The sequence below is a fragment of the Symphalangus syndactylus genome, chromosome 19 (assembly GCF_028878055.3).
Source record: "Symphalangus syndactylus isolate Jambi chromosome 19, NHGRI_mSymSyn1-v2.1_pri, whole genome shotgun sequence".
Lineage (NCBI taxonomy): Eukaryota > Metazoa > Chordata > Mammalia > Primates > Hylobatidae > Symphalangus > Symphalangus syndactylus.
The window spans coordinates 50,854,883-50,869,583 of NC_072434.2; the positions used below are offsets into that span (position 1 = coordinate 50,854,883).

At 39.1% G+C, this 14,701-nt stretch overlaps 1 protein-coding gene across 6 annotated transcripts in view; it reads right to left on the reverse strand.

Annotated features, from left to right (window-relative positions):
• PATJ (PATJ crumbs cell polarity complex component) overlaps nucleotides 1-14,701 on the reverse strand; it is a 425,559-nt gene that overhangs the window by 295,083 nt on the left and 115,775 nt on the right. For all 6 annotated transcript variants that reach the window (XM_055235148.2, XM_055235146.2, XM_063613334.1 and 3 more), the window contains exons 18-20: nucleotides 11,803-12,012; nucleotides 6,389-6,508; nucleotides 3,425-3,820 (exon numbers count right to left, since the gene is read on the reverse strand). In XM_055235148.2, the coding sequence (XP_055091123.1) occupies nucleotides 3,425-3,820; nucleotides 6,389-6,508; nucleotides 11,803-12,012 (726 nt within the window). The remainder of the gene's footprint in view (nucleotides 1-3,424; nucleotides 3,821-6,388; nucleotides 6,509-11,802; nucleotides 12,013-14,701) is intronic.

Here is a 14,701-nt window from a genome sequence, read left to right on the forward strand (position 1 = left end):
GCTAAAATGAAGTATGAGGGTGGAAGAGAAAGATAAAGTTTGAAGTAGTTAGGTACCATTTGCCCTCCACAAATATAGCTGACATCTATAGCCCCAAATGGATATTACAACCAAGACAGAAATAATAACGTTCCTTCACCCTTTGGGAGGGCATCCTCTAGAAGAGTATTGGGAATTACATATTTGTAAGGGATTTGAATGTGTTTTTAAAATCTTCTCAGAGCTTATAATATTTGATAATATTATTAGATAAATTATCACAAGGGTCCATCAGCAATACAATGGGGGCAAATATTCAAGCCCATCCTGATCAGTGGGTGAAAGTGTTCATCACTGTGGAAGGGAGAAAAGAGCCAATACTTTAAGAAAGCACATATAATTATATAAAGAAAATAAAATACTGTTTAGGCAAGAAACATTCGGGCTGAAATAGTCTTACTCAATGCTGGTTTGGGGAAGCCTATAGAGGTTACCTTTACAGCCTATGTGAGAATTGGCAAAAAAAAAAAAAAAAAAAATTTACAGATTTTAAAATATGAATGTTTAAGTAAACTTCCAGAGTAAATATTATAAATATACATTTGACTGTTTCATCTATAGCCTTAAAAGTGTATACATTAAAATAAACTGATATTTCAGGTTGCCTTTATTTCGGTAAACAGAAAATTTTCTTTTTATGGAAGAAAATGGCAATAACAAGCAAGTATGGCTGAATCAGTAATGAGAAATAAAAAGAGGGAAGCTAGGAAATTAAACATAGATTTAGTAATCAGAATATGCATTCTTCAAATTGTAAGCACTGACTGTTGTTTTAAACAAGCCTCTTGAAGAACACTTTAACAAACAATAGAGTAAGTGGTTATGTCAGAGGTGCTTGAACCAGAGCAACTCCATCTTGAATAGCGCTGGGTAAAATGAGGCTGAGACCTACTGGGCTGCATTTCCAGATGGTGAAGGCATTCTAAGTCACAGGATGAGACAGGATGTTGGCACAAGATACAGGTCATAAAGACCTTGCTGATAAAACAGGATGCAGTAAATAAGCCGGCCAAAACCCACCAAAACCAAGATAGCAATGAGAGTGACCTCTGGTCGTCCTCACTGCTACACTCCCACCAGCGCCATGACAGTTTACAAATGCCACAGTAACATCAGGAAGTTACCCTATATGGTCTAAAAAGGGGAGGCATGAATAATCCACCCCTTATTTAGCATATAATCAAAAAATAACTATAAAGATGGGCAACCAGTAGCCCTCAGGACTGCTCTATCTATGGAGTAGCCATTCTTTTATTCTTTTACTTTCCTAATAAACTGGCTTTCACTTTCCTCTATGGATTCGCTCAAATTTTTTCTTGTGTGAGGTCCAAGAACCCTATCTTGACATCTGGACCAGGACCTCTTTCCAGTAACAGTTATATTGTGAAGAGCATCAACACAAACTTATAAGAGGGATTTTTTTTTAACTTAACATTACGCAAATGACACTTGAGATAAGAATAAAATTTTGAGTGACAGTACAGATTCAAAAATTGCTGTATCTCAAACAACCTAGCTAGAAATGAAGATGATATATTTGGAAAGCTGTGTTAAACGATCAAAAAGTGATTCTAGTGATAATGTAGATACTGACATTAAATACGCACTGAAGAATTCGAATAAAATTATATAATTAAATATGAGAATAGGCAAAAAAATTTAACATCTCACAGGTTTTCAAATTGAATGTTTAACTAAACTTATAAAGTAAATATTGTAAGTATACATTTGACCATTTCATCTATAGCCTTCAAAGTTTATATATGAACTGGTATTTCAGGTTGCCTTTTATTTGGGTACATAGAAAATTATCTTTTAATAGAAGAAAACAGAACAAGGGAATTTTTATGAATATTCAGTAATCTTACCCATTTGCTTCATATAACTGAATACGTATGCTGTTTGGCGTTAAGCACTGACAGATATGAGAGGGACTGGCAAATATAGAAAGTACCAACGTCAGTGGAGCACACCAGATTCCATGTGACCTCTTTCCAGAGGCAACCAGGCATCATTCACATATTCCAAAAACATCTGTTCTCCGGTACACTGCCCAGGGCCCTCTATCATGGTGAATCCTCCAGGGTCACATAAATACAACCAGCACAGCACCTTGCCCAACAGAGGAAGCCATCAGCATTTGCATGAGGGACAAAGTGAGGAAATGTGTAAGGGAGGCAAGGGCAGAAACACCCTCTATCTGCCCACTGAGAGAACACATGAAGCCACACTTTGCACATCACAACAGGAAAAGGTGCCAACCTCAGAGAGGGAAGCAACACGCTGCATCTGAAATATTACTAACCTGTCTTTTTAAAAACGTCCCCATACAGTAAGTCTGTTTCCATTTGCCTAAAAGTTAATTTGGGGCAGGAAATAAAAAAACAAAAATATTTTTTAAAGTCCTTAATTAAGGATTCCGATTAGTGACTGCTTGACTATAATTTTATTAAAAATAAAGTTTACTGGTGATATAATAGTAAAGGCAAATCTATTAAAATATAATGCTCTTCACTGGGCACAGTGGCTCCTACCTGTAATCCCAGCACTTCGGGAGGCCAAGATGGGAGATGGGAGATGCTTGACCTCAGGAGTTCGAGACCAGCCTGGGCAACATGGAAAAACTCCATCTCAACAAAAAAATTAAAAAAAAAAAAAAACTAGCCAGGCATGGTGGTGCATGCCTGTGGTCCCAGCAGCTCAGGAAGCTGAGGTGAGAGGGTCCATGGAGCCTGGGAGGTCGAGGCTGCAATGAGCCATGAATGTGCCACTGCACTGCACTCCAGCCTGGGCGACAGAGAGAGAGAGGCCCTTTCTCAAAAAAAAAGGAAAAGAAAATTTTATGTATATATAAAAACAATGCTTTCCCTCCAAGTTGTAAATAAATAGCATCTCAAGTGTAAAGATAATTTTCTAGAGTTGAGTGCTTTTAGCATCATACATAACATAGAGAACAATGTGGGTGACCAAGATATAAACAACAATATGTAAGTACTAAATTGGCGTTGATTTTGCCTGGTAAATATACTATGTGAAAAATATACAGCTGTGTTTCCCTAGGGAATTTTTTTTTAAATCACAAATGTTAAAAGAACTCTTCTCTGAAATAAGAAATTGGAAAAACATCACTAAAAAAGCAAAGCAAAAAAACCCTAAAACAACAGCAAGGCAACTGCAGCTTATTGATCCCCATGAGAAGATGCGAAATACAGAAAAGACGAGCTTATACTTACAGCTAGACACTGGATGACATATCTGGTAAACAGTGATGACTTATGGAAAGGCCCATTTAAAAACAAACAACATCGAAGTGACATGAGTTAGAGACAGGGACAGGCGAGGAGAACAGAAGGGGAGGCGTGGAATATGTGTTCTAATCTCTTACCACATTTTCAGGGCAATAGCCATACGGCTGTGCCTCCTGGGAATAGACAGTCCTCCCGGTCCTTGCCTCTTGAGACTCGGATGGTTCATTATCATGCAACCACTGTGTACCAAAGTGAAGTTCATTCACAGAGGGCACGTGAGTGGCCTCTTGAATGTGCGACAAGGGATACAACTCCATGGATGGAGAGGGATCTTGATATAACTCATATTCTTCATCAACAAGCATTTCTCTTTCTTCATCCATTTCCTGCAATCTAGGAGTCAGAAATTCATGCATCTCCCAGGCCTCCTTGCTTTGCTCTATCTCTTTTTGTTGGGAATGGAAAGACTTTCCCAGATCTAGAAATGGTTCATCCACAAGTTCTTCTTTAAAATATGGTTCATCTCTAAATCCCTATAAATAAAAGATGCAAAAAATGTGAAGTTATGCCTGTCCTGAAGCTGCACTATACAGATAAATTGGAAAATTTTCAAACGCTGGCGCGACTGCATATGCCAACGCACAGCTAACATGCACAGCTCTTCACAGCAAACATGGAGAAACACAAGCTCACCTCCACACAATTCTCAACCCAGAAGAGGGACAAATAGTAAATTATGAGGCAGAAATCTGCCCTTGGCAAGGTGAATGATTTTGCTAAAACGTTCATTATACATCAACCACCTGACAATTCTCCACTAGAAATAGGAATGCTGTTAAACTCTTACACTAAATATTTAACCCATAAAAAGTAGTACATAAGTATACATACACTGCAAACTATTATTTAAGAAAGCAAAGACTTTAAAGGTCAGGATTTTCAAGCTTAAATAACTCAAAAGAAATTATAACTATCTGAATGTTCAGAAAACATTCTCTACAAAGATATGGGGAGTATGTCTCTACTTTGAGTATAACTCTTTTATAATATAAAAAATAACAAATCTTATTTTTCATCTGTGTTGAAAATACATAATATGAAGGAATGAATACAGTATTTTTAAAATTAATTTATATTTCACTAATCAGAACAGCTAGTGCATACCACTGAAACTAAATGTGCAGAAACTGTGTGGGTTCCTGGCTAAAACCTGGCATATAGATTTGCTCAGACCATGACCTATCTCTGGAGAACCTCTGGGTGCTGGGCATAATGAGGTCCTCTTCTTTCTAAGAGATCAAAGATCTTTCCTATTTTAAGTCCTATTCTTTACTACCAAGTGTAAATTCCTGGAATAAATCTATTCTTTTCTATTGTCTTCTCCTTGCAGCTAAACATCATCGTAGTGAAGCTTTTAAATTAACACAGTAGGGTTGGACATCGTGGCTCATGCCTGTAATCCCAGCACTTTGGGAGGCCAAGGCAGGAGGATCTCTTGAGTACAAAAGTTCTAGACCAGGCTGGGCAATATAGTGAGACCCCGTCTCTACAAAAAAATTAAAAAATTAGCCAGGCATGGTGGCATGCGCCTGTGGTGCCAGCTACTTGGGAGACTGAGGCAAAGAATTGCTTGAGCCAAGGAGACTGATGCTGCAGTGAGCTATGATCACACCACTGCCCTCCAGCCTGGACAACAGAGCAAGACACTGTCTCAAAAAAAAAAAAAAAAATACAGTATACCAAATACTGCCTTTTTTTTTTTTTTAATGTGGTTAGAGGATGTATTTGAACACGTCATATGGTTATGAAATTTTCTAACTGTCGGCACTAAAAAATATAATAGACATTATAGAAACACATATCATCTTGAGACACTGTCTACATATTATGCAAAGAATATCACTAGACAGTTGTTATCAAGCAAAGCAAAACCATACTAACTGCAAAGAGCAACAAAAGTATAATTCCTTTTAAGAATAAAAAAGGAAAGCTTCAAAATACATTTTCTAAAATTAAAGCATAAGGTAGGGTTTGACTAAATAACCCTTCTTTAGAAAGTATTCAATATGAATATTTTTTGTGTAGTTCCATTTTTATAGCATTTTAAATGCAGGTCTATTTTCAACAATATGTTCTATCATCCAAAATTTCAGGAATACATTAGTGTATGTTTGTTCTTTGAAAATGCTTTACATCTTGCCTTTATCATTTAGAGAAGCAATGTGATATGGAAGGAAAGAATTTAGTTTTAAAAAAATAGGCTGGGCGTGGTGGCTCACGTCTGTAATCTCAGCACTTTGGGAGGCCGAGGTGGGCGGATCACCTGAGGTCAGGAGTTTGAGACCAGCCTGGCCAACATGGTGAAACCCTGTTTCTACTAAAAATACAAAAATTAGCCAGGCGTGGTGGTGCACGCCTGTAGTCCCAGCTACTTGGGAGGCTGAAGCAGGAGAATCGCTTGAACCTGGGAGGCAGAGGTTGCAGTGAGCTGAGATCATGCCACTGTACTCCAACTTGGGTGACAGAGTGAGAGTCTGTCAAAAAAACAAAACAACAACAACAAAATATATATATAATGTATGTATGTATGTATGTATGTATATATATATATAATGAGGCCAGGCGCAATGGCTCACACCTGTAATGCCAGCACTCTGGGAGGCTGGGGCAGGTAGATTGCTTGAGCTCAGGGGTTCAAGACCAGCCTGGGCAACGTGATAAAAGCCCATCTCTACCAAAAATACAAAAAATTAGCTAGACATGGTAGCACATGCCTGTGGTCCCAGCTACTCAGGAGGCTGAGGTGGGTGGATCACTTGACCCCGGGAGGCAGAGGTTACAGTGATCCCAGATCCCACCAGCCTGGGTGACAGAGGGAGATCCCATCTCAAAAAAAGAGAGAGAGAGAAAGGAGGATTAGTTCATTTATATCTATTTAGCCAGGGATGGGGACAAGCTTTTGTCCTCTTTATGTCTTTATTTATTTCTACTTAGCCAAAGGATAAGGACAAGCTTTTGTCTTATTTTCTTTTGTATTCTTTCTACATAGAAATTTTAGCTCATAGCAAATCATTCAAGTGGGAAATAAATTTATTAAATACCTTGGGTGCTTCGAGTATTAAAGATGAATTTATATCATGAATTGTTCCTGAAAATTCAGTCTTGTCTTCATTACTGCTTGAATGTAAAATATAACAACTTTCTTCTTCTTTATTATCTTCCTGAAAATATAAACCACTTTTATTTATAAATAAGAAAATATTGTGGGGTGGGGGGCAAGGGGAGGGAGAGCATTAGGACAAATACCTAATGCATACGGGGCTTAAAATCTAGATGATGGGTTGATAAGTGCAGCAAATCACCATGGCACATGTATACCTCTTTAACAAACCTGCACATTCTGCACATGTATCCCAGAACTTAAAGTAAAAGAAAGAAAGAAAAAAGAAAAGATTCATTCATGTAAAAAAAAAAAAAGAAAGAAAATATCTTGGTTTCAAACTCTTCAGATTCTCATCTTTCCATTAAGACAAATACACAACAGAAAATTTATTCAAATTGCTTCATTAGAACAAACTTTCTTTAATAATTAAAAAGAACTCCATATTCAGGTCAGAGCTTCCCAAACTTTTTAAAGTATTTCTTAAAGAAAAAGCACTTTCCCAGGAATAGACCCTGTATATATAACTATGTACCTGGCACAAAATTAAGTACTGTAAATATATTTAATATATTAATTAACATGTTAATATATACTCTAAGACATGGGTCCTCTTATTAGCCCTATTTTATTGGTGAGCAAAAGTGGACACAGTAATTTGCCAAACGTTACATATCCCAAAATTTAAACCCCGGGTGTCTGGTACTAGAGCCTATGTTCACAATTACCATGCCATGCAATCTCATCTTTTTTTTTTTTTTTTTTTTTTTTAACTGAGACAGAGAATCTCGCTGTGTCACCCAGACTGGAGTGCAGTGGTATAATCTTGGCTCACTGCAACTTCCACTGCCCCGGTTCAAGCAATTCTCCTGCCACAGCCTCCAAAGTAGCTGGGACTACAGGCGAGCAACAGATTGCTGGCTAATGTTTTTGTATTTTTAGCAGAGACAAGGTTTCGCCATGTTGGCCAGGCTGGTCTTGAACTCCTGACCTCCCAGGTGATCTGCCCGCCTCCGCCTCCCAAAGTGCTGGGACTACAGGCATGAGCCACCGCGTACAGCCAATCCTCATCTTACAGATGAGCGAAGTGGAAGCTGATGAGGTTGAATAACTGGCACAGGGACATGCAGCCTTGCAAACCACGCAACTAAGCAAAAACCCATAGCTGTTTGGCTCAAGAGTTTTATTGTCAGTTCTGCTCCGTTAGTTCTGAAGATATAATGCAGTTTTTAAAGTCATTTCAGCCAGAACATGGTGCCTCACATCTGTAGTTCCAGCACTTTGGAAGGCTGAGGCAGAAGCATCACTTTAGCCCAGGAGTTCAAGACCAGTGTGGGCAACATGGAGAGACCCCGTCTCTATTTTTATGTTAAATAATAATAATAAGTCATTTCATTCATTTTTGGGGTCTGGTATATTTGAGGCTGCACTTATGAATCTGTCACCTAGCTTTTAAGCCTCTTTTTAGAAAAGAGTTAAGATGAAAATATATAACATGAAGTGTATAGATGTATACATACTATAGCTATATAAATACAAGACTTAATACAAATAATTTGTTCTCATCACCATTATATATTCACAGTCTTTCTGCTCTACCCTGACTTGGGATCTGCTTATTCACATTCTCTGTCCCCACTTGCACTGCAGATTGAGTAAATGTTTAGTAAACATTAGTTAACTAGGCCAGGTGCGGTGGCTCACACCTGTAATCCCAGTACTTTGGGAGGCCGAGGCGGGTGGATCACCTGAGGTCAGCAGTTCGAGACCAACCTGCCCAACATGGAGAAACACTGTCTCTACTAAAAATACAAAATTAGCCGGGCATGGTGGTGCATGCCTGTAAGCTCAGCTACTCGGGAGGCCGAGGCAGGAGAATCGCTTGAACCCGGGAGGCAGAGGTTGTGGTGAGCTGAGATCACGCCATTTGCACTCCAGCCTGGGCAACAAGAGTGAAACTCCGTCTCAAAAAAAAAAAAAAAAAAATTAGTTAGATAAGTGGCCGTCAATTTTACTATGAGAGAGAGGGAAGGAGGGGGAGAGAGAAAGAGAGAGACACCTCAGAGAAGATCCATGCCTGGTTCCTTGAATCACTATTTATAGCTCATGAGCAGTTTTCCCAGAAGACCCCAGATGTTAAAGGAAGCTTACTTAGTGGTTAAAAAGAAAAAAAATCTTGAAATTGACCTTTCTCTCAATCCCTTCATTGGCCTCCCACTCCTAAGTATTCTTGGCAGCCTTGGACTCACTGAGGGAGGCCTGGGTGAAGTTCCACCCACAATCACTACGTTCCAAAACACTCTCAGAGTAATGCTCCAAGGTCCTTCCACCAGAAATAGCATGAGGATCCACACTCAGTTGCTTCCAACTCCTGTTTTTGTTTTGTTTTGTTTTGTTAAATGGCCCCCCGAGACTTCCTAAAACTGCTTGAAGGTAAAGGCTCTGCTGTGGAAGTCCTCTAGGACACAAATAGCTTGGGATGTCCCCATGCAGCCACACTAATCTGGCAAATAACCATCAGGGAAAATCTAGACAAAGTTCCTGCTACAACCCAAAACATTAAGAAGATGCAGTCCCATAAAAACATTAATAGTTTTCCCATCCTTAATTTATCCAAAACACAAACCAAGCACCTCATGGCATCATCTGCTGACCACGGCAATACCCACACCAAATACACAAAAGGTCAAGAACTTACTTAGCTATGTGTTATATTCCACTTTGAAATATTTAAAGTGTCTGATAGATGTAATACACAGGCCAGAATAAAAAAGTAATACATGAAGACCACCTTTTGGTCTCCCATGCAAAAATACCGTATGCTGTATATGAATCTATTTATATATGATTGATACAGTTTGTATATTTGTCTCTGCCAAAATCTCATGTTGAATTTTAATCCCCAAAGCTAGAGGTGGGGCCTGGTGGGAGATGTTTGGGTGATGGGGGTGGATCCCTCATGGCTTGGTGCTGTCTTCGCGATAGTGAATGAATGAGTACTCACGTGATCCTGGTGGTTTAAAAGTGTGTGGCATGGCCAGGTGTGGTGGCTCACGCCTGTAATCTCAGCACTTTGGGAGGCCAAGGCAGGTGGATTGCCTGAGCTCAGGAGTTCAAGACCAGCCTGGCAAACATGGTGAAACCCTGTCTCTACTAAAAATACAAAAATTAGCCGGGCATGGTAGTGTGCACCTGTAGTCCCAGCTACTTGAAGGCGGAGGCAGGAGAATTGCTTGAACCTGGGAGATGGACGTTGCAGTGAGCCAAGATTGCACCACTGCACTCTAGCCTGGATGACGGAATGAGGCTCTGTCTCCAAAAAGAAAAAAAAGTGTGGCTCTGTGGCATCCCCCACCCCACTCCAACTCTCTCTCACTCCTGCTTTTGCCATACGAGTGCCTGCCCCCACTTTGTCTTCTGCCATGAGTAAAAGCTCCCAGAGGCCTCCCCAGAAGCAGATGCCACCATGCTTCCTGTACAGCCTGTAGAACTGTGAGCTAATTAAACCTCTTTCTTACAAATTGCCCAGTCTCAGGTATTTCTTCATAGCAATGCGAGAACAGCCTAATACAATGAACACATCTATCTATATTTACCTATCCATCTATCTGTACATATGAGCACTTATAGTATGTTATTCATATGTTAAGTTAAAATGTTTCATAAAGAATTGGAGTTAAAAAAATACCTTAGGAATTCTCTAGTCTTGTTCAGTCTTTTCAAAGATGAAGAAAATAGGCTTAGAGAAGTGGTATACCTATTGATCAAATTACTAGTACAATGTTTCTCAAAGTACAAAATTCTGCATCAGAATTACATAGGTGACCCATTGAAGAGGTAGATTCCTGAAGAGCATATCAGAGTTACTAAATGAGAATCTCTGGGAGTAGAACCTGGGAAACTGCATTTTAACTACCTCTCAGGTGATTCTTATATATATTACATATCTTTAAGTTTGAAACCTACTGGGCTAACTCATAGCAAAGCCAGGGGGCAGAGCCCAGGTTTCTAGAAATCTAGACTAACAATTTATTACAACCAAGCTGTTTCAGACATGCTGCATACAAACTAGGCAAGTGACAACATAGTAAGACAGGCATGTACAGCACTGTGGCTAACAGCACAGGGTTTGAAGGTGCCCTGCTGAGTGTACATTACAACTCTGCCCCTTACTAGTTATAAGACCTTGGGTAAGTTACTCAATTCTCTTTGCCTCGATTGATTCATCTGTAATGAGGGTAACAAAAGGACTATTCTTAAAGTTGCTGTGAGGATTAAGTTAGTTAATAGTTAATAAGTGTAAAGGGCTTAAAAGAATGACTGACATTTAGTAAGCACTTAATAATAATAAAACTGGCTGAAAATCATCATCATTAAGTTTTTGTTGTTGGTGGTGATGGTGGTGGTTTGTTTGTTGCATTAGAGGCCTCCAGAGCACCATAACTATAATGTAGCCTTCAGTCATAAGCAGTAACCTGACCATAAGATAAAGCAACAAGATGACTTCAAGATGGTTTGACATTATAGGGGTTCTTGATGCTAGGAGTTACAAGGTGCTTTGATGGAGAGAAAAGCATATTAAACACTCACTGTTATATGGTTAAAATGCTATAGCTGCAAGGATTTCAATTTATCATACCATCTTGACATCATTCCCAAATGAAAGTTAAAATGGATACTTATTTTAATTTACATATAAGAATAGCCATGTGCAGTGGCTCACATCCCTAAAAAAGCACTTTGGGAGGCCAAGGCAGGCAGATTGCCTGAGCTCAGGAGTTCAAGACCAGCCTGGCCAACATGGTGAAACCCCATCTCTACTAAAAATACAAAAAATTAGTAGCCAGGCACAGTGGCACATGCCAGTAATCCCAGCTACTTGAGAGGCTGAGGCATGAGAATCGCTTGAACCCAGGAAGCGGAGGTTGCAGTGAGCCAAGATCATGCCACTACACTCCAGCCTGGATGACAGAGAGAGACTCTGTCTATAAAATAATAATAATAATAATTTACGTATAAGAAATGTGCTGAGAGCTTAGAAGTCTGTGCTAAAAGCATGAAGATGAAAATAGTAGTAAGAGTGGTAGTAGTAGAACTAGCAACATTAGCAGCTAGTATCTATGTAATAATATGCTATGCACTTAATGAATATAACCTTTAAATCCCAAAACCCTATGAGGTAGACATTATTTTTTCTGATATTGTAAGTCAAGGACATTAAGAAACCTGCCCAAGGTCACACACATAGTAAACAGTAGAACAGAAATTCTTGGCCAGGTATATGTGTCTCCAAAATCCATGTTTTTAACTGTTGCACTATTATCACTTCCTATATTAACAAAATACAACACTTACCACCAAAGGCTTACAGATGCCAAGGCGTACTATGCCTGGTGGCACAGCTTTCAATATTTCCACAGCTTCAGCAAGTGAGGTGTTGTCCAAATAGTATTCATTGACTGAGACCAGGCGGTCTCCAGGTAATAGTCCCCCACTTCTTTCTGCTACACCATCTGCTACCAGGGAGCGGATCACAATCACTGATCTTGTAGCATCTAAAGGGTCCTGTGAATCGAGCGAAGAAGAAAGATGAGTCCATGCACTGAAAATTAATATGCAGCCTTAGGACAGCTTGAGTTAACTGATGAATCTTATCTGACCGCTTACTTCATGTGTCTGGCACTCTGGTGATAATCTTCTAAACAGGTAAAAATAAATTAAAATCTCACTCTAAGCCAGGTATTGTTGTACACCTCTGTATAATTCCAGCTTCTTGGGAGGCTGAGGTGGGAGGACCGCTTGAGCTCAAGAGTTTGAGATTAGCCTAGGCAATATAGCAAGACCTTCTTGCTAGAAAAAGTTTTTTTAATTAAAAAAATTAAAAGGCCAGGTGCAGTGGCTCATGCCTGTAATCCCAGAACTTTGGGAGGCCGAGGCAAGAGGATCGCTTGAGCCCAGGATTCAAGACCAGCCTGGACAACATGATGAAATCCCATCTCCGCAAAATATACAAAAATTAGCCAGGTGTGGTGGTGTGTGTTTGTAGTCCAAACTACCTGGGAGGTGGAGCAGGGGGTGCTGAGGTGGAAGGATTGCTTCAGCCCAGGAAGTCAAGGCTGCAGTGAGCTGTGGTTCAGAGCTCACTGCAGAGCTGTGGTGACAGAGCAAGACCCTGTCCCAAAAAATAAATAAATAAAACATCACACAAATATCAGGTTCTATCAAGGTGAAAATATAATCTTAACAATTTCAGTGGCATGTCTGAGTGCCCAAAATATATAGATTTCCTGTTAAAATTTTTGGTGATTGATATTTGGTTGGACCACGCGAGGTCTGGGAACAGCTGGGCAAGATTCTCTGACATTCTCAAGCAGTCATATGATGGACCAAAGGTAAGCCTGTCTGTTACTCCTCTAGAGCCATAAGTAAGCTCCAAGAAAAGCATGAGTGTAATCATAAATATAAAATGGGAAATGGTACTCCGTTCTTATACCTTCACCAGTAGTACAGAATCCTCCTATAAAACCACACAAATCCAGAAAAGACATGGAAACCATGGAAGATTCCACTGTATTTTAAAAAGTATATTTATAAATAATGTGATCTAAAATTATGATATAGTACCCTTAGGTCACAACTATTCCAATACATAGTTAAATATGAATTTATGAACAAAAGCAACATACAGATCTTTCACCCATTGGGAGGGCCCCATATTTCTTGATATTAAACACTGAGGACAACATTGACATTCAATACATCTGGTTAATAAAAACCAATTTATATCTCCACTACTGTTTTTTAATTTATTTAACAAACTGATATATAGCACTTACTATATGTTGGGCTTGACAATCACTAACTTATCTAATCCTTACATCTCCAGGATGTAGGCAGATTTATTGTCTGTGTTTTACAGATGACGAAACCAAGGCTCAGAAAGTTAAGGAAACTAGCCAGTATCACCCAGCGCATATGTGGCAGAGCCAGGATCCAACCAGCAGCCCGGCTCTTAAGTCCCTACTCCTGATCACCTCACTCTGCAGCTTGCTTTCCATCATAATGGTCAGAAGAAATGGGAAACAAAGAGTTGTACATTGAGAAGAAGAAATATTCACATAGCCATCTTATGATTGAGCAGAGTCTCTTAATTTGTCTTCACGGTGGAGGTGTGCGGCACTATTACTGAACTTCTAACTTAGCAAGGGAGAGAAAAAATGACATCCCCATCACAGCAGCACTCACATTTGTTTCTCTATGCTTCTCCCATTGTTTCATTATGCACATGCTGTTCCACAAGGCAGGATATTGTAACCTGAGATTCTACTACTCTAGCCTCTCTTAAAACCTTCCAGACAAAGTAGAGAAAAACTGCTAGGTTTTGTGTGGGAATTATAAAACTTTGGAATTAGCAAAGTAAGAATTTGCCAAGTTCCTGGCTATGTCTGTTTGAAGTGGCTAATGATTCTTTTGAAGTTTTCTGATCCAGTTTTCTATGCCTCTGTGTTTCAGACATCAGGGTTCATTTTCAAAGTACTGCATGGAATTTTAACCAAATATACCATATTTAAATCAACAAAGGCTACACAGCTAATTCCTTGAAGAATGCCTTCAAATGTAACTTATCTTGCTTTTTGCAACTAACCTTGCCTTTCTAACCCCGAGTCAAGAGACTCTTCGAAATTTTCTTACATGCTCTGATGTAATACAACACCACATATTTATGAAGAGGATTAAAAGTCAAAAAGAGCCCGGGGAACTCACTAATAAAGTAGTGTTAAACTATAATTACACCAGTATTTTCAAGTAGAGGGAGCTATTGCATAGGAAGAGAACAGAAGAGAACCAAAAAGTACAGTGGCATATCAGCAGGCAATCGACATGGTAATATAAAAGAGCTGTCTATTTTGTCACCAGCAACCATGAATCACAACACACTTTTCATCCTGAAATATGAAACCATTACATTTTAAGTTTGACACACTAATAAATAAGCTGTACAATTATTTCCTTCATTTAGGATGTCAGTTTTTGATGAAAGGCTTTTTTATTGGGGGGAGAAGGGAGACTACATAATAGCTTATTCCTCTCATGAAATGCACAGCGGCTAACATTACTTCATATTAATAATTTCTACACTTTCTAAGAGAAAATTGCAACAGCAAAATATACCAAAAGCAAATAAATGGTTGTACCAAGTTGTTTGTGAACAATCTCTGCAGCTTCAGATAACACCAAAATTTTAAAATATTGT